Source organism: Catharus ustulatus, chromosome 1 (genome assembly GCF_009819885.2).
Source record: "Catharus ustulatus isolate bCatUst1 chromosome 1, bCatUst1.pri.v2, whole genome shotgun sequence".
Classification (NCBI taxonomy): domain Eukaryota; kingdom Metazoa; phylum Chordata; class Aves; order Passeriformes; family Turdidae; genus Catharus; species Catharus ustulatus.
Window position 1 is genome coordinate 58,050,661 of NC_046221.1, and position 23,851 is coordinate 58,074,511.

Here is a 23,851-nt window from a genome sequence, read left to right on the forward strand (position 1 = left end):
AAGTATGTGTGTAGCACAGGTTTCTTTGCAAATCCTAGAAATTGTGAAGTCCAACTTGTGATACAGTCAGAGATAAAGTAACAAAATCCATTATTTTCTCTGTTCTGAGTTTTTAAAAGGTTGTTGGTATAAGAGAAAGAAAGATAATTTTGATGTATTTACCAAAGAAACAGCCGAAATTTCACAGTAGACTGCAAGATGCACTAATCAAACAAAACAAAGTAACTCATGTTATTGAATGGTGATTAATAGTTATTTGCTCACAAATGTTAAAATTTTATAATACTTGGGAAATTGTTTGCAAATATAGTAAACAACTTGTGTAAGGGTAGAACTTTCTTCAGGTCTAGAATGGCCTCATTTGATTGGTTTCCAGTGGAAGTTCACCATTTTTGATTACAGTAATTTCACGACCATAAGGCACACCGGACTATAAGGCGCAACGGACTATAGGGCGCACTTTTTTTTTGCAGCGAGGCTCCGCCCCCAGCTCCCCCTGGGCGGTTGCTGGTCGAGGCCCCACCTCAACCCGGCAGCCATGGGCCCCTGGGACCACCTGGACCCGGGAGGGGCAGTGTCACAGGCCCCCAGGACCACCTGGACCCGGGAGGGGCGGTGCCGTGGGCACCCTGGCCCGCCTTCACCCGGCAGCCATGGGCCCCCTGGCCTGCTTGGACCTGACAGGGGCGGCGCCACGGGCCCCCTGGTCTGCCTTCACCTGACAGCCATGGGCCCCCTGGGCTCCTTGGACCTGACAGGGGCGGCGCCACGGGCCCCCTGGTCTGCCTTCATCCGGCAGCCATGGGCCCCCGGGACTGCCTGGACCCGTGAGGGGCAGTGCCGCGGGCCCCCAGGCCCACCTCCACCTGGCTACCGCGGCACTTCCGGCTCCCCCCACAGCTCATGGCTTGCACTTCCGGGGTGGCAAATGTTGCAACTTTGTACATCAGATAAGGCGCGCCGGACTATAAGGCGCACTTCCGGGTTCGGGGAAAAATTTTAGTCAAAAAGGTGCGCCGTATAGTCGTGAAATTAGTGTACACTTCTTTGTGTTGCAAATTAGGCCATAGGCCTGGCTGACTTGAACTGCACCTTGAACCTGAGTTGAACTGTAAAATGTACCTGTCTTTCTTTGAGTGGAGTTCTTCCCTGCACAGATGATTGATAAAATAAACCGAGAAATTGTAGCCTAGAGAGTACACTATGCAAGCCTCCTTTGCCAGGCCCCCTTTTTATATGAATCTATGCATGCTTGCAACATCTGACACTATTAATTAAATAGTTCCTGAAATTGCTTTTAGTTGTTGTTTGACATACTGCATGCATGTTTCAAGGCATTAAACATAACTGACCTGTGTTTTCACTTCCATGCTTTTTTTTTTTTCAGGCAGAGGGATCCAGACTCCAGAGAGAACTGAGAGCATATTTAGCAGCCATTAAAGGTGATTTTTAAGTTTTATATCTTGCTTTCATAAAGCAAACTTTTTTAAAAAAAAATTGAGACAAGTAAGCTTGTTTAAAGCATACAAAGACAAATACAAGTAAGAGTCTCTGTAACCTGATGCTAGGGATTCTCCACCTTCAATGTCAACTTATCTATCCACAGTCTTGCATCTTCAACTGTCCTTTGTGCACATCCGCCACTTCCCAGATTCTCATGTTACATGCATTTTCAGTGCCCACAAAGTCTACACACCTTGTTATTCATCATTGCAAATACTAGAATATGAAGTACCTCATGCAAGGCAAAGGATTACTTGATCTCCACACCTGTAACATTTCCAGGTTATTACTAGTTGGATGATGAGCTTCCTCCAAAATCACACTCTCTGTGATAATATGATTCCTCATCTATTTCTGGCTGCTTAATCGATTTTTTTTTTTAAAGTTTAAGAGTCATATGTGATGTCTCTTGATACTACATTGAAAATCTAAGTAGCAGAAATTCACTAACCAGTGCTGAAATATCAGAGATAAGTAAACAGTCATTTAAATCCTGCTAGACATTTGGAAATCCAGCACACTCAACAGAGCACTTTATGCAGTGTCCTCTTTCTCTCTTGGGAGGATTTGGAGGCCAAAGGGAAGAGAATAAGAGTTGGTGACTGATTGAGAGACAGTAGCTTATTGAGATAAATATATGTATATATTTATATGATAAATGTATATGTGTGTATATATTTTTAACCTGGCTTCAGTCCAGAAGGGAAAATTTTGAAAATTTGTATTAACATCCCTGGAAATCACTGTCATAGTAACACTTCATCAGCTGTTCACAGGCAGGTAAGAAAGCTCTTTATGATGCAAATTATAAAAGCAGTAGCTTACTGTATTTGACCATCTATTCTTTTCTGGATGGGTTGCCCAAGGAAAATTCCATACAAAACAAATTTGCACTAATGTCTTTTGTTCTTAAAGGAAATCATACCATCAATCTTTTGGGGGGAACTAATTTTGCTAATTTTGCTTTCATAGTTTTCACTTTTTCCACACACATTGTCTGGTGGTTATTCAGAAGCAGCAGGATGATGTGTTTGTTGGACAGATGTCTTATCTGTCATGTAAGCTGATTGTTTACATAATGCCTTGATTTCTGAATTGGTGACAACAACACTCCTCTCTGTTTCATCTTCTTTCTCCATCCTTCTCTTCTTTTCCTAGTACTCTACACTCATGGCTCTTTTGCTCTTTTACTCTTAAATGGACTACTTTTTTTCACCAAGTTTTGTGGTTATCTTGGTGTAAAATTTTCCATTAATATTTGCCTTTTTAACTATGCTTTCTGTTTAGCATCTTTTTCTTATTGCTGCCTTTAAGTACAGTAATTTCACGAATACAAGCCGCAGCAATTTGACAAAAATTTTGGTGGAAACCCAGAAGCGCGGCTAACAGTCGGGTGCGGCTAATATGTTAATAATTTTCTGACATTTACAACCCCAGACGTGCCAGCCAGAGTGCCGAGCCAAGCACCTGCCAGTAAAAGCCGGCATTTCGCAATTGTTACAGTGTTACCGTGTTGCCCTGGCTCCCTGCAGGCAGCACGGGGGGCGGGGAGAGAGGCGGGAGAGCTCTCTTCTTCCCTCCTCTGCCGCAGCCCAGGGGAGGAGGGGGGGGGGGGGGGCGCCGCCATTGCCGCGGCCTGGGGAGCTGACGGGGGTGGGGCGGGGGGGGCCGCCGTTGCCGCAGTCCGGGAGCTGACGGGAGCCCTGTGCCGCCATTGACGCGGCCCAGGGAGGACGAGGGGGGGGGGGGCGCGCCGCCATTGCCGCGGCTCGGGGAGCCGACGGGAGCCCTGCGCAGCCATTGCCGCGGCCCGGGGGGGGGGGGGTGAGTGCGCGCCGCCATTGCCGCGTCTCGGGGAGCCGACGGGAGCCCCGCGCAGCCATTGCTGTGGCCCGGGTGGAAGCGCGCGCCGCCATTGCCACGGTCCAGGGAGGAGGCGGGGTGCTTTGTCCACGCCCGCCGCCGGCGCCACGGGCGTGGGAAAGCTCCGTCCCCGCCCGCCGCCGCTGCCGTAGGAGCGGGGGAAGCTCCGTCCCTGCCTGCCACCGCGGGGCAGCGCCGACCCGGGGTGACCGAGCCCAGTGGCAGTGGCGGCCGGCCCCGAGCGGCAGCACCGGGCTGGGCCACCTGGCCCCGTCAGCGGCCCCTAGCGGGCCGAGCCTGCACAGCCTTAGCTCAGCCAGTAAACCCTGCCCTCCCGCGGTTCTGTTACTAATTGCACGTGGGTCCTCGCTGAGAACGACAGAGCGGCTTATATTCGGGTGCGGCTTATCTATGGACAAAAACCGAAATATTTGCCAACACCCAGAGATGCGGCTTATACTCAGTGCGGCTTGTATTCGTGAATTTACTGTAATTTGGACTGACTTTCTTACTCAGAATGAAAAGTGTTTGCTAGCACCTTATTACCTACATGTCTTTAAAAAGATCCAGTCAAAAGCACTTATGAGAGCCTTAAAAATGTCCGAGTCAACAAGCCAGCAGTGGGAGTCCTTGGCATACATATTGGCAGACATAGCTGCTGTGGAGTGAGCACCCAGCCTGGGACAGAGCACAATGTACAGCTCTGGCTGAGGCCTCCTCAAACATTACTAGGTCGGTAGTGCCGGAGACCAGATTTTGGATGACTGAAGGACCTGCTACAGTCTTTGTTGCAATTCTTTGAATGACTGCTATCATGAAAATATTTTTTAGGTATCTGTGCACAAAACCGTGGGAACTGCCATATTTAGGCACTTGAGTCGGATTTTTGCACCAAAGATGTCAGAGACTTGGAGTCATGCTGTCAGCAGGGGCTCATTTTGCAGGAAAAAATGTCACTCATATAGTCATATGTATTGGAAGGAAAATAATGCACTTGACATCCTAATACTCTTGGATGTATGAGAGGAGAAGTTCATTTTAAAGGCTTTTAGGATTTGAACTTCTGATCTGAACTTTTGCTGCATGAATTCTGAGTGACTTGATATTGGAAGTAGGAAGTAGATATCCAGGCATGATTTCATAGAATCATAGAATGTTTTGGGTTGGAAAGGACCTTATAGATTATCTAGTTCAAATCTCTCTGCTGTAGTCAGGGATGCCACTCACTAGATCAGGTTACTCAAAGCCCCTATCCAACCTGATCTTGAACACTTCCAAGGATGGGGCATCCACTTCTTTGGGCTACCTGTTCCAGTATCTCACTACCCTCTGAGTAAAGAATTTCCTCCCAGCATGTAATTTAAATCTCTCTTCTTTTAGTTTCAAATCATTTATTCCCCATTGTCCTACCACTGTCTACCTGTGCAAAAATTGCTCTCCCTCTTTCTCAATTAGCTCCCATTAAGTACTATCAGGCCAAAAGGTCTTCTTATCTCCAGGCTGAAGAATCCCAGCCTCTCAGTCTGTCTTTGCAGGAGAGGTTCTCCATGTCTCTGAACATCTTTGTGGCCTTCTCTGGAACTGCTCTAACAGGTCCACATCTTTCTTGTGCTGTGGTCTCCAAATGTTGACACAATACTCCTAGTGTGGATTTAAGCAAGTCAATTGAGGCTTATTATGACCTTCTGTCCCTTCACTTTAATATACTTCACAATTTAAGGTTTGGTATCACACATTCATAAAAGAATTTTTGCTGTATTCAGACTCCTTTTCTTGCTCACTGGTGCTTCTTAGTCTTAGCTAGACCGTGATCTTTCTTGTTGGTTATTCAAGGACTTGGAGAAACCATGCCATAAAGCTGTTGAACTTGTGAATGGCTTTTATGTGCCGTTTTATTTCACCTGCATGATAGTTTAATGTCTGCTATGTATCCAGTGGTGTTTGTACTGATGATACTGTGTGCTATCCCCCAAAGCTTGCATCATTTCATGCCTCAGTCTTGTGTCTCTTCCAGTCTCCTTGGCAATATATATCTGGGTTTTATACTTCATGATTTATTTTTAAGCTTTTGAGAGCTCTGGGGGACTTGAATGGTTTTATGGACCAGTTGTTACAAAAACCCTAAATCGGTCACTCATTCTCTGTCCTGAGCTCTTTGCACATACCAGTGCAGATGGGAAAGAATAAACCTGGATCTTCATGCAGGTAGTAAGGTGACAGAGGTAAAAAGTAGTCCTGCATGAGGAAAAGAAAGCACCATGCACTTCAGATGGCTTGATGTGGTGATAAAGAATAACTGGTGTACAGGAAGGGGAGGGGAGATTTTTGAGGTCTGTAAGCTGTTCTGCTGCCTAGTTGTCAGTTTGTGGGTAACAGAACTGCACATATCTTTCAGACACAGAAATCTTAAAATCACTCATGTAATTTCTTAAAAGCCCTAAAACTATTCATCATCTTTCTGCAAAAATTATTAATGAATAATGAAATTATTGAATTGTTCCAGTGGAAACTCTAATAGATTACTGACAATAACAAATACAACCCTTATGCCAGGGTAGGTAATTTCCCTGAAGAACCACAAAAGTAATATTAAAAGCCAGACCAAGATGTCTCACCCCATCAGGAAAACAGAAATCTCTCTGTCATTCAGGCTAGATTACCTGCAGGGCAGTGAGGACACCCCACAGTATATGAGTTCTACAGCCAACATCCTGTTCCAGGTCTGTCTCATTCTCCATGGGAGCTTGAGTACATTGGGACTGTGATGGTAAAGAGTCACCTACCCTCCCCCATCTCTTAATGAGAATGTCTCTGCACTGCCACCCCCAGGATCTCTATCACAAGGAGGCTTCTAGAATTTTTGGAGGCTCCAGGGTTGGGGGCTTTTCTCCATAGAAATAGGGCTTTTTTAATCTGAGAAGCTCAATCTTTACTAACCGGATCATTTAGCAACATTTTTCCTTAGTGATTCAAATGTTTTGGCACTTTTAGCTGTTAAATAAAGGATCCAATTACCAACAAGTAGTCCTGAATGAAACAATTGGTACTAAATATAAATTTCTAACTGTTCATCAGCAGTAAAAATTCTTTTCACATTTCTTAGTACTTTTTATATTTCTTAGTACTTTAATGACTTGCTTTTAACAATTTATCTTTCTCAATGATAGCAGTTAAAAATAGCTGAGAGAGGCTGTAGTCTATGACTGACACTAATCTTCTTAAATTTAGTGCTGAATAATGTATGAAAGGTATCAGTGTGTAAGAAATAATTCTATATGGAAACCAGCCAAATAAAAAATCACTGGACATTGTAAGTTCATGTCTAGAGGCGTGAGAAGGACTGGGGATTCACTGATTGGTGAATTGAATACATTTGGTGTATTGCAGTAAGCCTGGTATAGATGCAGTCAGAAGGAGTAGGATAGATAATCTTAGCCTGGAAATTTCAGATTGAAACCGCTGACTAAAAAAGCCAAATACTTTACTGTCCACTTGCCTGACTGCAGCTGGATTTGACTGATGTTTTTTACAGAAATGTGGTGGAATTGACGTTTATCTAATTCTCAGAACAGAAAAACGTGTAAAAGTTGATGTAGTTTTGATATGACTCAAACATGGCATATTAGGTGTTTTACTTATTCTCTTAAGCAGATATATGCCTGAGTCCTGTAGTACTTAGGAAAGAAAGTCTAGGAAAAGGTGTCAATGTGGTCTGTGACCAAGCTGAGTGCAAGCTTCAGGAGAGATTATCTAGCAGCCGTGCTAGCCTGCCTGCCACAGGAACCTCTGCCACAGTGTGCTTAAGGGCAGGAGGTCTGGTATCAGAAATGATCAAGTGTGAGCAGGGATCAACAAACCCTCCTGATTTGTATGTTCACCTTGATTGGAGAGAAGCAGCCTTTTTAAGCAAAACTCTGTTGGTTTTGGCTTACCTCTTGAGTTGATTAATTTGCAGTGGCATTAAAGATTTTAAATGAGTCCTGCCTGAAAAGATAAGATCACTTGTATTTTATTGTAATTTGGTATCTTCTAAGGCAAAAAAAAATTCCTTTTTAGTCAGGGGAACACTTTTTAGCTGGAGATACATCATCCTAAGAGTTAACCATGAAGAAGACAAGGAAGAAATACATCTTAATTCTTGTGCTATCCTAATAGTCTAGGTTGAACACTGTCATTAAAAACCACTCCAAAGATAATTGCTGAAGAGATCAAATATTCTATGTTTTGGCTCAGTACCTTTTGATGTAATGGTGAAAGCTCGTACCCTCTAAACACCAGTATTTTCTTTATACTTATTCTCTCCCATGCCATTCTCTCTTTTGTACTCAAGGAGAGAGCAGGCATGTGCTTTCAGCTTTTTCAGTATCTGTTTTCCTATCCATTCCATAGACTACCATTTTCTTATTAGAAATGTGGATTCCTACATTTATTTTCCTGTCATATTTACAGCATGTTTTGGGAGTGCATGGTGGAATACCAACTGACTAGATCAAGTCTGCTCTTCTACACATTCAAGTTTCAAATTAATTTTCCTTTTCCATTTGTGAATGTTTCTTTGTGCAGAAAACAAAAATATTGATGTTATTCCTAAATTCGTTCACTGAACAGTTAAATCTGAAGATCATACTTAGAGACATTTTCAAGATAGCAAACAGATTTTGACTAGAGAAAAAAATGTGCTTGTAAAAAAAAAAGTTAATGCTAAATAAGACATTTGAGTATTATTGAGATTTTGCAAAGAAGTGGAAAGGAAAGTTATCATTTAAAAATTACTTATTCTGAACTCTTAGAAAGTTAGGTGAGATTGGTTTCACTGGATTCAGAACCCTATTCAACATCTAATGGACTCCTGCCATATCAAAATGCAAACCCCAGTTCCTTCAATGAGAGTGGCTTTTATTCATTGGGTTCAAACTGACTTCACTGAAGATAGATTTAGGCCCTTTCTCATAATGTAATTGAGGCTATTTTACATTTAAGCCAGCTCCTCTGTGTATTACAGAGTGATAGCCATCAATAGTCCCTGTTCTTGTTCCACCTGTGGTAACAAGAGCTCCAAAAGTGACTGATCAGTTTGGCGTCACACAATCCTCTGCAGGCACCATCCTGTTGCAAACATCAATAAGCACTGAGCTCCACAAACTTCTAAACCTACTGGGTGACCGGACAAGATTCTTCATAAAACCACATCCATTACAGCGCTCTCCCCAAGCTCAGGTACTTCTTTTCTAAATTTGCCGGAGCGAATACCATAGTGGGTACACGTGGCTGAAAATAAAGATATTTAGCAACTATTTCTTGTCGTTTGCATTAGTATGTTCCTCTTTCTGTCTAACTGCAGGAATGCAAGATGCCTCAAAGAAGCTTACAGAGTCTCTCCATGAAGTGTATGAGCCAGACTGGTATGGACGTGAGGATGTGAAAATGATTGGGGAGGTAAGATGCATGGAAAGAGGGAAAATGTTTTTTGGATGCAAATGGATTAATCTGAGCTGTTGAGGAGAAGTGTGCATGCAAAATTGACCTTAATCCTTCATGTCATGTTAAATCCTGTTTTCTCAGCATATAAATTACGGATCTTGTGAAATGCAGCTCCTGCTGGCCAGATACAGCACTTGTAGTGTCTGTTGTATGAAATAGCTGATAAAAACTCCCACTGAGATAACGTCAGTGTGAGCAGGATTGGTCCTGACAGCATCTGACTGACAAGTTTGTACAAAGGTATCTTACATGCAATTTTACAGTCAGGATTCTTAGTTCAAAAAAATGTTAAAAATTATCAGATCTGCTTATCCTTTTGTGCTGTGTAACAACTGTTGAGCCAGTGGTACTAAACAGGATCTCTTATGAGACTCTTGCCTCTCTCTGAGAAGAATATGGAAATTAAAGGCAAGTTAGAGTTCAGGACACTGTTGTTTTTTGCTTTTTACTTTCCTCCAGTGGTTTAGAGAAGAATAGGCTTTTCTACACAACACAGCAGGAATTTAACTTGAGGTGCTCTGAATTGCCTGCTTAAAGAGCCTCAATCTGGGGGAAGTCAGTCAGCAAATGTAATGGTGGTAACAAGAAAGTGCAAATGGCTGTCAATGAAGCTTTTAACCACCTGGTATTCAGTTTGCAAGGCCTCCTTGATAATACAGTAAACAGTAAACCTGAATACAGAGCAGGGTACAAATTGCTCTTCTTCTCTATGACTGCCTTCTCCTAAACTTCCCTGCTGCAAGGAGTTTTGATTTTAAAACACCCAACTTCCAAACTACCTAATTTAAGATACATATTCTTTTTGTTTGATTGGTTTAGGTTTTTTATGTTGTTATAGGTTAAACAGCAGGAAAATCTCATGCTGCATCTTGCTATAGCACCTTCTCTTTTATCTGTAGGCTATTAGATTTTACACTCAGAAATTTGTAGTTTAGTGTGAAAGGACCAAAAGTTGGCTCTTATTCTCTATTAGATGTTAAGATAGGTGTGTTTTCTTCATAAGAGACTCATGGGCAGTATTGCAAAATCTCCTGATTTTTTGGGTACATAATTCACAAAGATAGATTTATGCATCAATTAGAGTGGAAAAAGCTTAGGTAGAACTTAACCTGGCCACTTCTGTAAAGGATAATAAAAAGTGATTTTATAAATACATTGATATCAAAAGAAGGACCAAGCAAAACTTCCATTCTCTATTGGATGTGATGGTAATATGGTTACCAAAGATGAGGAAAAGGCTGAGGTACTTAACACCACCTTTGCCTCAATTGTCAGCAATAATTGAGGTCATTCTCAGGACAGATGGCCTCTTAAGCTAGCAGATAGGGACAGGGAGCAGAATAGATCCTCTGTTATCCAGAAGGAAGCAGTTAGTGACCAACTGAGCCACTTTGATGTTCACAAGTCTGTGGGACCAGATGGGATCCATCCTAGGGTCCTGACGGAGCTGTCAAAAGAACTCACCAAGCTGCTCTCCATCATTTGCCATCAGTCTTGGTTATTTGGGAGGTCCCAGATGACTGGAAGCTGGCCAGTGTGATGCCCATCCATAAGGACTGAAAGGAGAATACAGGAAATTACAGATCTGTCAGCCTGACTTCAGTGCCTGGCACGGTTATGGAGCAGATCATCCTGACTGCCATCACACAGCACCTTCAAAACAGCCTGGAGATCAGACCCAGCCAGCATGAATTTAGGAGAGGCAGATCCTGTCTAACCAACCTGATCTCCTTTTATGACCAGGTGATCCACCTGGTGGATGTGAGGAAGGATGTTGTTTACCTGGACTTCATCAAGGCCTTTGACACTGTCTCCCATGGAATAACCCTGGAGAAGCTGGCAGCCCATGGCTTGGACAGGAGCACTCTTTGCTGGGTTAAGAACTGGCTGGATGGCCAGGCCCAGACAGTGGTGGTGAATGGTGTTGCATCCAGCTGGGGATCAATCACCAGTGGTGTCCCCAGGGATCTGTGTATGGGGCCAGTTCTGTTTAATATCTTTACTGATGATCTGGATGAAGGAGTCAAGTCTACCATTAGCAGATTTGCAGATGACACCAAGTTGGGTGTGAATATCAGTCTACTGGAGGATTGGAGAGCTCTGCAGAGCAACCTACACAGACTGGATTAATGGGCTGAATCCAACAATATGAGGCTTAACAAGACCAAGCGTCAGGTCCTGCGCTTGGCAACAGCAGCCCCCCACAGCGCTACAGGCTGGGGACAGAGTGGCTGGACAGAGGTCAGGCAGAAAGGACCTTGGGGATACTGATTGATGGCAGACTGAACATGAACCAGCAGTGTGCCCACATGTCCAACAAGGCCAATGGCATCCTGGCCTGTATCAGGAATATATGTGATATGTGGCCAGCAGGAGCAGGGAAGTGATTCTTTTTCTGTACTCAGCACTGGTGAGGCCACACCTTGAGTACTGTGTCCAGTTCTGGGCCCCTCAGTTTAGGAAGGATGTTGAGATGCTGGAGCATGTCCAGAGGAGGCAACAAGGCTGGTGAAGGGTCTGGAGCACAAGTCCTATGAGGAGGGGCTGGGGGAGCTGGGTTGTTTAGCCTGGAGAAAGGGAGGCTCAGGGGGGATCTTTTCACTCTGTACGACTGCCTGAAAGAAGGTTATAGCCAAGTGGGAGTCAGTCTCTTCTCCCAAGAAGCAGCAACAGGACAAGAGGACACAGCCTTAAACTGTGGCAGGGGAAGTTTAAGCTGGACATCAGGAAGAATTTTTTCACAGAAGGAGTGACTGGGCATCGGAATGGGCTGCCCAGGTAGGAGGTGGTGTCACCAACTCCGGAGGTGTTTAAGAAAAGACTGAATGTGGCACTTAGTGCCATAGCCTAGTTGATAAGGTGGTATTAAGTCATAGGTTATACTTGATGATCTCAAAGATCTTTTCCAACTTAGTTGATCTGTGATTCTGTAATTCTGTGATGTCAGCCTGAAGTAAAAAAGAATTATGTATCTATTCAGTTTAGGATATAAATGATCATTCCAAAAAGGTTCCACTTAAAAGACCTTATTCTGTATCCTAGGAAAGGTGATGGCTTAAAGAATCCTTCAGCAATGTTGTTTGAATCCATTAGCTTTCAGAAAATCTCCATTATTTTAATTTGTTCCAAATACGTATCAGCAAGATACAAAGGCAAACACACAATACAGGCAGTTACTTTCTATGGTCTAATGCTGTGGTGCTTTGTAGACCACTGTGATTAAATACTGTGTTAATAAATGAGGTATTGCTTTTAAACATGTTTAATAGATTCTCATCATTCATTAGGGACTCTATTAGAACAGGAAATGAATGAACTGAAAGCTAGCATCACACAGCATTTATAATATGTCGTATAGTAGGTTATGATAAACACTTGGGAATACTTTTCCAGACTTGTCAGTGAGAATAACAGCCCTGCAGAGCAGTGCTTACACTCATTAGCCTCTCTCCCATCAAAGAGAAGGATGTTAAGTGATTTTTTAAATGTGCAGAGAAAGGGGGAATCAGGATGTTTAACATGTGCTAATGATTTGTTCAGTGGAGAACCCAGGACCTCAAGCACTATGTCGATGTAACAGGATTTGCTTCCAGTAAGGAATCTCACCCATCGAGTCCTTGTCACATTACCTTCATTAATATGTTCATAAAAATCAGAAAACTACAGGGGATTTCTCCTGGTGACTACCCCAGAGCTCCATAAAAGGACTGGGGGAAAGCACTGTATCTTCAGGGCAGAGGAGGGTGGTGGGGGTGCAGATTTTGTTTATTTTGCCAGCTGATGTTGGGGTGTTTGCTGTCTCTCATTCCAGTTCTCCAGCAGCACAATCTAGAGTTCATGTCAGCATCAGCCATTTCATCAAATGTACCTTAATGGCATAAAAAGAATGAGATGATTTCCCTTTATTTTCTCTTCTATTTTCTCTTGCACTTCCTTTCTCTGTAAGCGAGGTTCATCAGCAGTGAAAATACTTAGACACAAGGGCTAGGCCAGGTTCAGATTCTGTGTTACTGGCCCACAGGGACCTGAAACCCTGAGGAACACCTTGAATCCATGACATTCTTATTTTCACATAGCACTTACTATTTGAAATAATTAAAGCACACACCAGTTATTCAGTTTAATCTTAGTTTGTTGTGAATTGAGCTTGAAATATCAAGGTATTCCTTTTCATTCACTTTATGTTTATGGTCTGATTTAGTTCCCTAAAGAATACTTTAAAATTTCAGAAAGATTGATCTTTGCCAATTACATTTGTATTTCTCCTAGGTTTAGAGTGACATTAAACTACTAAGTACATTTTTCTCCTTTCTACCTTTCCAGAAATGTGATGAACTTTGGGAAGACTTCCATCAAAAGCTGGTGGATGGGTCATTGTTAACACTGGATACATATCTAGGACAATTTCCTGATATCAAAGTACAGTAATGATTTTTCTATAAAGGACAAGTTTTAAAGTTCTGTTGAGTTGCAAAATAAATTGAAAAATTAGATTACAAGCAAAAGAAATTAAAAAGGGTGGGAGGCGGAAGTCATGCTCTCATGTATACTGTATTGTTCTGTAAGTCAATTCCTGACATTAGGCAGGGCTGATTTTCCAAGTCAGCAAAAATATTTTTCATTCAATAGTACTTGGAAGCAAATTAGCCTTTGTAGAGGAAACGTTTATGCTTTTTTCTGCTCCTGTTTTTTTGGTGTGAGGTAATCTTAACAAACTTCAATAAGTGCAAATTAAGCTCTTCAGCTGTTAAAATGCCGGACAAATTACATGGAAAGCAGGCTTTCTGTTATTGGCTAGATGCACCTGTGAGTATCTTTCTTTTATCTAAACTATGGTTGCTGTCTTTAGTTAGTTATAAAAAGATTTTGGTATACAGATCGGAATGTGTATTACAGAGAGAGAGAGAGAATGTTATACAGCTTCTAGCCTCTGCCAAATGCCCATCTGGTGTACAATCCAGAAAGATGACTGCTAAATGAAATGTGTGAGGATAAAGAGGCACATAGGTGAGAGATAGATACTTTAATATTTGAATATGACTGTATGGGCATATTTTATTTTTTTTTGTGATGGTTTATAACTGAGTAGGTAACACACAGTCATACCCTTTGTAATTTACATCAAGGACTAAAGAAAAAATAATCTAAACATACCAACATTAGTGATATACAGTCCCAAATCGACTTTTAAATCAAATTGTGCTTATGCCCTCTCAGCATGAGAATTTTTCATATAATACATAGCTTTGTAAAGTCTATATCAAAGTATATCTATATCTATATCTATATTTTGAACTCCAGTATTTTAGGTATGTGTCAGAACAACTATACAGAGAAGTATATTTTAGTACTTTTTCAACTTTAGAAAAAATGCATTAATTGCTGAATTTTTGCACTATATATAAGGGGAAAAGATAGTGTTACCGTGAGTTTAACAGGTTCACTGATTCTAGAGAATGTGACAAGTCTTATGTAAAACTGATACCTCAACTCTAATGCCTGTAAAGCCCTACACTCATGAAAACCCTTTCCAAACTACCTGTAAATTGATTTCTTATTTAAAATAATGGGATTAGTCTGTCTTTTTTACCATTTCCATGTTCCTCCTACATGATATAATAATTCAGATATGAGCAATAGAGAAGGGAGAATAAAAATATGTCAAAAACTAAATTGACAATGTATGTAAAATGTCTTTTTAAAAACTGCTCCTCATATTTACTTTCATTTCTACCCTGTACAGACTCGCATTGCAAAACGAAGCAGAAAGCTAGTGGACTACGACAGTGCAAGGCATCATCTGGAAGCTCTGCAGAGCTCAAAAAGAAAAGATGAGGGCAGAATCACCAAGGTAGCACAATCAGAAACATGCTGGCAGAAGACTTGGGCCGATTGGGTGGCATTTTTTCTGTACAGAGACAAAATACCAAATTTCTCTTCCTCTTACTCTCTTAGAAATAATGGTATCTCTAAGAATAAATGTGTATTGAGTACTTTGGTTCATGTAGTAGGCATGCTCAGCCTCTTTCACAAAGGAGTTCTGTTTGAGACTTAACTTGCCCTCTTGATGAGACTGAGGGGAACAGTGCAAATCCTGTATTGGTGTCCATGGCATGGGACTGAGTAGCATTCTTTGTTAATAAGAATTTTGAAGTCCCACCAGAAAACCACACAAAAATAATTTTGTTTTTGTTATGTCATAGTGATTTTAGAAGTCACCTTTTTCATTTTGGTTTAGGCAGAAGAAGAATTTCAAAAAGCACAGAAAGTGTTTGAAGAGTTTAACACTGACTTGCAAGAAGAGTTGCCATCTCTGTGGTCACGGTAAGCCTGAGAGATACAATATTCAAGGCCTTACATGGGGAGTAAGGAAAGCCAGTCAGAGAATTTTAATGAGCTGACAGAAAATGGATTCTTGAAGATTCCCTCCATTACCTTTTTGAAATAATGAAAGGAAAAATGTATGCAAGTGCTCCAAAAATATATGTACTTATTTCTTTCAATGTATGTTGGCACTTAAGATTCATTACCATGTCTTGATTCTGAGGTGCGAAAAAGTTTCCATTTTGTGTGTAAATAATGATGCTAGAGCACAGAGTAGTCTATGGTGATTTGGGTCTACTTGTAGGTAATTTTTTATTATAACTACACCAGAAGACACATTTTATAGTTTTGCACTGCTTATGTGGTGATGATAAATGATTTGATGGCTTAGGTCATTCAGTCAAGATGTTTAATCATGAATTGTGCTTATACAGAAAATGCAGACACTATGAATGGGAGAACAAAACCAGTAGAAAAATAAGCATCTCATTAGTCTGTTAGGTTCTTTAACAATTAACAATCTGGAGTGGAAGTGTGAAGTATCCTTTGTCTTGTCTGCCTTCTAAATTAAATCCTGTTAAATTTCAGACCAATACAGGATTTTCCTGCTGTGTTTCAGCCTATTTCAATGTAAACCTTCTTAGCATTTCAAGATATTTATTTTATGGGCTTACTAAAATTAAAACTACATAGGAATGTCTTAGAGTAAGGGCTCTTTTACTGCAGTAAATTTTGAATAAAAAAGCAGTAGCTAGTCTCAGAGAAAGGTAGAATTTAATTTGAGCAAGACGCATAATTTAGAAAGCAATTGCTTTTGGAGTCCTTTATTTCGGTTATTAAAATTCTTCAGAAAGAAAATTATCTATTGAGTTGACATTTTGCAGGCTTATTCTTATTCCAAAGATAATTTTTGTGAATAAAAGTTGGGAGAAATTATACATGAACGTTTTAAATCTGAAAAATAATAAAACAAAACCTAAGAAAACAGCTTCTACTTTTGAAATGCAGAAGTATGTAATCATTCACCCCAAATAAGCAGATTCTTGACTACATGCACAGAAATGTCTAGCCTATATTAAATTCTTTTCTCTTACATACATGTGCATGTGTTTCAGAGCTGAGCTTGTGACACCCATGCCTGGGCTGTACTGAGCTGTGTACATTAAAGCTGACCCCAGACACAGCTGCATCACCTTGATGCTGTGATAAGAGTTGGGCTCACAGGGGGCTCACAGTGCTGGAATGGTACCTTTCTCCTTTCAAGAAATGGTTGCGTGCTATCTGATGGGAGATGGATGCCCAGAGCATCTTGCCTTCCCTGCTTGTACTGCACTTGTGACCATTCCTTTCCACTCTTCTTTAAAAAAGCTGAAGACATCTGATGTGAAGTAGTCTCAACTTGGTTGACTGGAGACAGTGCGAAATATGTATTTTGACATCAAAGGAAATAATAATGAACAAACAAGTCTGAAATTTTAACATTTCATCATTTGCTTTGTGGAGAGTGATAGTCAAGAATGTTGCTTGTAGTCCAGAAAACAGTTAATTAATATGCCTTTGTGGCCCTCCCACACATATATTTTATTCTCTTTTTCCTTTCTTTGTGCCATCCTTCGTAGACGAATTGGCTTCTATGTGAACACCTTCAAAAATGTATCCAGCCTTGAAGCCAAGTTTCACAAGGAAATAGCTTTAGTGAGTAAAACTAACTATCTCATGTATAGTGGATTATGATATGCATGACAGCTAAAAAATGTCTCATTGTAAAAATCTAGCAGAGGCACACATGAGAATTTGCCATAGATCCAGATCTGTGGTATAATCATCATGTTCATTTCTACTTGCCATATTTATTCTCTCCTTAAGGAAGGATGTTGGATTGCAGTACAACTGGATTACCGTCTGTAATTTACTCTTGCCTTCAGTATTTCTGCTGTGTCCAATTGCTAAGCACCTCTTTGCTTTAATCAGTACAAGGAAAACATGTCAGATATTCCCTTCAAGTCTGCTATATGCATTGTCAGCAATGCAATATTTTATCTGTGACTCTTAGGGAAATCAAGCAGTTTCACTGAGGATCTTTTGAATGTACCTGGCTAAATAGTACTGTATTATCTATAGCAACCTCCAAATTGGAACCAACATTTTTTTTGAAAACACATGTTGCTGAAGCTCTGTGAAAATTTGGATTAAATTTTTCAGAGGAAAACATGGATCTTCTTGGCTGCCCATGTTGCTTTAAACTTCAGATGGCTTCCTTCATCAGAGCCCACATAGCAGTCAGTTGCACTTATGAAGTTGTTCTCTAAAACAGCAACTCATGTTTTTGAAGAACTGCTATTATCTTTGCTTCTGTGGATTTTGATGGATTTCTTTTTAGGCTTTTGCTATACATGGCACTGAGAATTTTTGGAAAGTTTTGTACTGTAACATAAAGTTATCAAGTTATTATTTATCAGACCAGATTTATCACCTGTGTTTTTAATCATGACTGTAGTTGTTCACATAAACTCAAGCAACTCTTTTGTTTTCACAGTTATGTCACAAACTATATGAAGTGATGACAAAGCTGGGGGATCAGCATGCAGACAAGGCCTTCACTATTCAAGGGGCACCAAGGTAAATTTATTGCCTTTTCAATTACAGTAATTTCACGAATACAAGCCGCACCAATTTGACTAAGATTTTGCTCCTAAACCGGAAATGCGGCTAATAATCAGGAGCGGCTAATACAACCTCAGAAGTGCCTGCCAGAGTGCTGAGCCGAGCAGCTGCAAAGTCGGCATTTTGCGATTGTTACAAATCGCTACTCTGTTGCACCGCGGGTGGAGCCTGGCTCCCTGTAGGCAGCACGGGGGGCGGGGAGAGAGGCGGGAGAGCTCTCTTTCCTCCTCTGCCACAGCCCAGGGGAGAGACGGGGGGGGCCCGGCGCCGCCATTGCCGTGGCCCGGGGAGGAGAGGGGGGACCCGGGCCGCCCCTACCGCGGCCCGGGGAGGGGGGGGGGAAGCCCGCGCCGCCATTGCCGCGGCCCGGGGAGGGGGGGGAAGCCCGCGCCGCCATTGCTGCGGCCCGGGGAGGAGGGGGGAGACCCGGGCCGCCATTGCCGCGGCCCGGGGAGGGGGGGGGAAGCCCGCGCCGCCATTGCCGTGGCCCGGGGAGGGGGGGGGAAGCTGGCGCCGCCATTGCTGCGGCTCGGGGAGCCGACGGGAGCCCCGCGGAAGCCATTGCTGTGGCCCGGGGAGCCGATGGGAGCCCCGCGCAGCCATTGCCGTGGCCCCGGGAGGGGGGGGGAAGCATGCGCCGCCATTGCTGCGACTCGGGGAGCCGGTGGGAGCCCCGCGCTGCCATTGCTGCGGCCCAGGGAGGGGGGGGAAGCGCGCGCCGCCATTGCTGCGGCCCGGGGAGGGGGCGGAAGCGCGCGCCGCCATTGCCGCGGCTCGGGGAGCCGACGGGGTGTTTTGTCCCCGCCCGCCGCCGCTGCGGCAGGAGCGGGGAAACTCCGTCCCTGCCCGCCGCCGGCGCCACGGGCGCGGGAAAGCTCCGTCCCCGCCCGCCGCCGCTGCCGTAGGAGCAGGGGAAGCTCCGTCCCTGCCTGCCACCGCAGGGCAGCGCCAACCCGGGGTGATCGAGCCCAGTGGCAGCGGCGGCGGGCCCCGATCGGCAGTGCCGGGCTGGGCCATCTGGCCCTGTCAGCGGCCCCTAGCGGGCCGAGCCTGCACAGCCTTAGCTCAGCCAGTAAACCCCGCCCTCCCGCGGTTCTGTTAATAATTGCACGCAGGTCCTCGCTGCGAACGACAAAGCGGCTTATATTCGGGTGCGGCTTATCTATGGACAAAAACCGAAATGTTTGCCAACACCCAGAGATGCGGCTTATATTCAGTGCGGCTTGTATTCGTGAATTTACTGTAATTGCATTGCTGTAGGCTTTATGAGTTTCAGCATATGCAATAGTCACCTACACCAAGTGTGGTGGTTGCTACAGAACATGGTAACAGGCATTATTTGTTCAGGATGTTAGATGAAGGTGTCTGGGATGACGTTCTTCTCAACAGGAGTAGAAATGCAAAGCTTCCTTCTTCAATGATTATTTTTCTAGAAAGTCCTTTCAAAAACAAAGAAAAAAGAATGAAGGCTGTTTCAATTTAGACAAGTTCATTGTAGACTGTTACATCAATTTGCACCAAGTGCATGGCTCACTTATTCTTAAATGCTTGGTTTACAGTAATGTTGCTGACTCTCATAATTTGTTTAAAGCCTTGAAATATTAATATGTTTTTAGCTCCTATTATTAGGTGAGAATCCCAGACTTTGAATGTCAGCTTTTATCTCTTCTACTTATGGGGAAAAGTAAAGATCTGAGGGTACATCATAAAAGCAGAAAAGCTGAAATAAAGAGAATGTCACGAAATACAATCTTTTTAAAGACTTTCAAGCGAGATCTTGTTTTAAAGCACAAAACCAAAAGGAGTTAAAAATCAGATGGTGCTTTCTTAAGGTCACTGGATGCCAGTACAGTATTTCTGATTTTTTGCTTTCAACATATGTAGCCTTTCTGCCATAATTTTATTTCTAATACTGATGTACAGAAAAGCTTGAAATGTGAAACAGTGCGACTTATCAAGACACAGTGATATTTAGAGTTAATATGTGAAGCCTGAATTTCCATTTAATCCCAACTAGCCAGAAGCAATCCGAACAATTTACAGCTTTTCACGTCCCACTCTAAGGGAAACCGCAGGAGATTGTTTTTGATGGATTTCTCAGTCAAAATCAAGCACAAATGAGGCAAATATTATATCTGATAACTATTTATTGATGAAGAAGGGTATGTGGAGAGGGAGAGGGATAGAAAGTTAAGCGAAGAAGGGAAAAGAAAGGGGGCCAGGGTCGGAAGAATCCCAGTGACGTCCATCAGCAGGCAGCACATGCCCTTGCTCTTGCAAGAGCGGCGCCAATGGCTGCAGCCAGCTGGGCCCCGCATCGAGGCACAGTGAAGCAGAGTAGATGGAACAGGGGAGACAGGGAAGAAGCAGGGAGCAGGGAGCCAACCCAGCCGAACTTCGGACGAGCCCCCCAGCCAAGACACTGAGACAGCGGGGAGCTGTTGATCTGTGCTCAAATGCCTTTATGGGCTCAGGCTGCTCCCATAGTCCGCTCCTTTGAGGACCACCATTGGGTAGTCAGGGGAGTTTTCCCAGCAGTTTCCCTGCCTGCAGAGGGAGTCTCTTGCAGCCCAGTGGTGGGAGTTTTGTCTGTCCCGATTGTCTGTCAGGCAGTCTCCATTTTCTAGAGGGGTTACCTGCTTAGGGGCTGTAATGTCAGCACTCTCCATACCCTCGTGTGTGCTATCCACCTTCTGCACATGCCACATATTAGCTCAGCCCATGTAGAAATTTTCCACCCACTGTCAGAAAATCAGTTTAGAACACAAAAGCCGGATAATGTTGAAGCATCAATAAAAATTAAATTGGTTCCTCACGTAGCTCCAGCTAATGTGCCCTCAAGATGGAGGTAGATCAGCAAACAATGTCTGCCTGAAAAATATGGCAGATATTCCTACATTTGTTTTAATCTCACTTCATAAGAACAAAGAACGAAGAATGAAATACTGAAATTTCTGACATAATGCAAAATTCAGAACTACTTTATAGCACATCACTAGACTTTGTATTCTAGATTATTTCAGTGATAATCCATGCTTGTATATTACATATTGCTTTTGGAGCTGTTAACTTTGGCCCATTTAGGATGGACTCACAAACTGGACTATGTTTCCATAAACAACTTGTAAAACACTTTTTTGTAATGTAAAATAATGTAGTGTTAGAAGATTTCAAGCGCTTTTTGTAAACAATGGGTATTTTGTCCACTGTGTCTTTTAGACTATGTCCAACATGCACATGCTTGCTCCCACTGAATTATTCATTCCATCATTAAGAGAAAAAAGCAACATTATTTTTTTCTACAAATTACTAGATTACATTTAATATGGTGTGGACTTAAAAAAACCTTCTAAAAATCCATTCCTTCAGTTACTTTGGTACTGTCTTTTGCAGTACTGTTTGCAGAGCTGTGTGTGAAAATCTGAATAGATTTTGACTTCCCTTATTAGTGATGATACTCTAAAAGACTCACAAGTGAGTGTTCATGAGATAAAACAGCTTTCCATTCTAGATGTGTGAGAAGTTGATACTAGACAAGTACAGTATCTAATCTTTCTTTTAAAGAACTGCATAAAATGAAACATCTTAAAAACTTGTATGCTACTGAATACTCCATCCTGAAGGCAAATATTGTACCTAGGACATAAATTTCTTAATGACTGCTTATGTTTTCTCTTTTAATATTTCCACAGAAAGAGGTGGTGAGTGTGAGCTAAGTTTGTCCTTCCAAAGAACAGTTTTTCTTGTGTTAGCATTAGGATCACGTTTATGCTGAGTTCTCAATCAGGTAGTGCTTCTGCTCTCCCTGAGGATGTGTAGGAGTCGCTCTTACTGAGTAGTGTGGTTGTTGAGTGCTGTAGTTCATAGCCTCCCTCACTCTAAGCTTTCAGTGTATCTAGGTAGCTGAATATTTTCTCAGTGTTTGTACCAGGTCCTTTCATGAGAAGGGCAGATGCTTTCTACAACTTCATCAGAGCTTTTCTTAGTATCAGCAGAGCTCTGTTGAAGTTACTTGATTGCTGCTTGTTTATGACTGTTGTGATTTGTCCTTCTAAATAGTAATATCTTTATAATAATCTTGGCTGTGATTTTTTTATCTTGAAGCCTTTCTGAAGTTGCCGAGCTTTTAAAATTATTTGCATTATTCATTGTTATGTCTCCTGTGTTTTTTTTATCTTTAGTCTTTTGTTCCAAGAAGTGTGTGAAATGAAGACAGTAAATCCATTTCACATTTTAGAATAGTTATAAATTTATAAGTGAAACAGTATTTCAGGTACAGAATCTGACAAAAATGCAGGTACTCTGTTTTCTTCAAGTTACAATGATCAGGTAAACAAATGTTCCAAAAATCAAGGTCATTCAAAATTAAAACTATTTGACACTGAATTTTAATTGTTTTTAATTGCAATTGTAGTTTTAGTCACTATATAATGGCTTAGTTCATCTCTAGTGAGTAGTCTCTTTTTGTGGTCACTGGCTTTACATCAGGGATGCAGTTCAAGTGTTGCATCAGATTTTCAGGGTAATAAGTCAGCAAGATATATATGTCCTTGCCATTCCTTTGCTTCTGTCTAGTGATTCAGGTCCACTCCGCTTTGCAAAAACACCATCACCACCAGAGGAGGTCTCTCCCTTACCAAGCCCTACTGCTAGTCCCAATCATATGCTGGCACCAGCGTCTCCAGCACCAGCCCGACCTAAGTCACCCACACAGGTAAGGGGACACCAGCAGAGGGACTTGACCTGCTGTGCAGTGAAAAATTGCTGAGATGATATATGTGGTGGATTTTGCATCTAGGCTGTGACTGAGTGATGACAGAGAGGCTGGTTCTGTTATAATCTGTTCAGTTCATCAGTTGTTCATTCCTATGTCACAACATGAATAGAAGATGGTTTTTGTATTAAGGGAATTAGGAAAATTTTAGGTGCCTGGTGAATTGGTGGGACTTGCAGTGACAAAGCAGAACACATTTTAAAAAGTTGCATTGTCTCTAAGGACCCTTATAACAGCAGTGATAGTCTGAAAAGCCTGTTTCTAAAACCTCCTTGCAAGTTTTTGTACATTATATATTTCTGCTCTTCATTCATCTTCAGGTTTATGCTTACCCTGAGAAAAATTAACCAGTGAGTATCACTGGTCAGACCAATCTCTAAAATAATGAAAAATAAAGCTAGCTGAAATACTGCTCTGCTAATTACTGATTATGAAAGTCTTATTGGTTGTTTTAGATACTGATTGGGAAGTCTGACACTATTGTAATCAGTGAAGTAATTTCTATTCTTACTAGTATTGGTAAAATAAGAATTGGTTTCATTCATCAGTTCCATCTGTAGCATGAGTTGTATATGATACTTCATGTGCATATCAAAGACTTGTGTTGATGTTATGATGTTTTTGGAATTGGGATAGCTTCTGTGCTGATTGCTGTTTCTATGCTGTCTACATATCATAAGAAAATCAATTTTGTATCAAGTGAGCTTGCTTATTTTCTCTGGTCTCCCAAAATGTGACAACTCACTGCCTGAGTATTCACCTGGTAGGACACAGCCTCATTGGTGCCAATACCTATGTCATTATACCACCCAAAGATTTTTTGTGGATTTATTTTCTTGGGTTTTTGATAGATTTAAAAATTAGCCAATACTATTTGGTATTATTCCAAGAAATTAGCTTGTCATAGTTACGTGACTCTCTGGAGAGCAGGAGGAATATAGTAAACTAAACACCTTTGAAGTAAAGTAATTTCACGATTATAAGCCGCACCATTTTGACTAAAATTTTGCTCCCAAAATGGAAATGCGGCTTACATTCTGGAGCGGCTTATATATGAACAATTTTTGGAAATTTCCCAACCCGGAAGTCCGAGCCAGCAGCAGCCCCGAGCTGAGGCAGAGCCCGCCCGGCCCTGGGCAGCGGGGCAGTGGCTGCACAGCGGCAGCACTGCCCAGCCCCGGGAGGCGCGGCGGCAGCACCGTCCGGGCATGCCCCTCTCCTTCTTCCCGGCAGCATTGGCCA

The 23,851-nt window shown here is 42.3% G+C and overlaps 1 protein-coding gene across 3 annotated transcripts in view; it reads left to right on the top strand.

Annotated features, from left to right (window-relative positions):
• The window catches only part of AMPH (amphiphysin), a 134,986-nt gene that overhangs the window by 74,270 nt on the left and 36,865 nt on the right, over positions 1 to 23,851 (top strand). For all 3 annotated transcript variants that reach the window (XM_033074668.1, XM_033074756.2, XM_033074844.1), the window contains exons 3-10: positions 1,388 to 1,442; positions 8,708 to 8,802; positions 13,171 to 13,266; positions 14,591 to 14,698; positions 15,086 to 15,171; positions 16,791 to 16,866; positions 17,708 to 17,790; positions 22,411 to 22,549. In XM_033074668.1, coding sequence (XP_032930559.1) covers positions 1,388 to 1,442; positions 8,708 to 8,802; positions 13,171 to 13,266; positions 14,591 to 14,698; positions 15,086 to 15,171; positions 16,791 to 16,866; positions 17,708 to 17,790; positions 22,411 to 22,549 — 738 coding nt within the window. The remainder of the gene's footprint in view (positions 1 to 1,387; positions 1,443 to 8,707; positions 8,803 to 13,170; positions 13,267 to 14,590; positions 14,699 to 15,085; positions 15,172 to 16,790; positions 16,867 to 17,707; positions 17,791 to 22,410; positions 22,550 to 23,851) is intronic.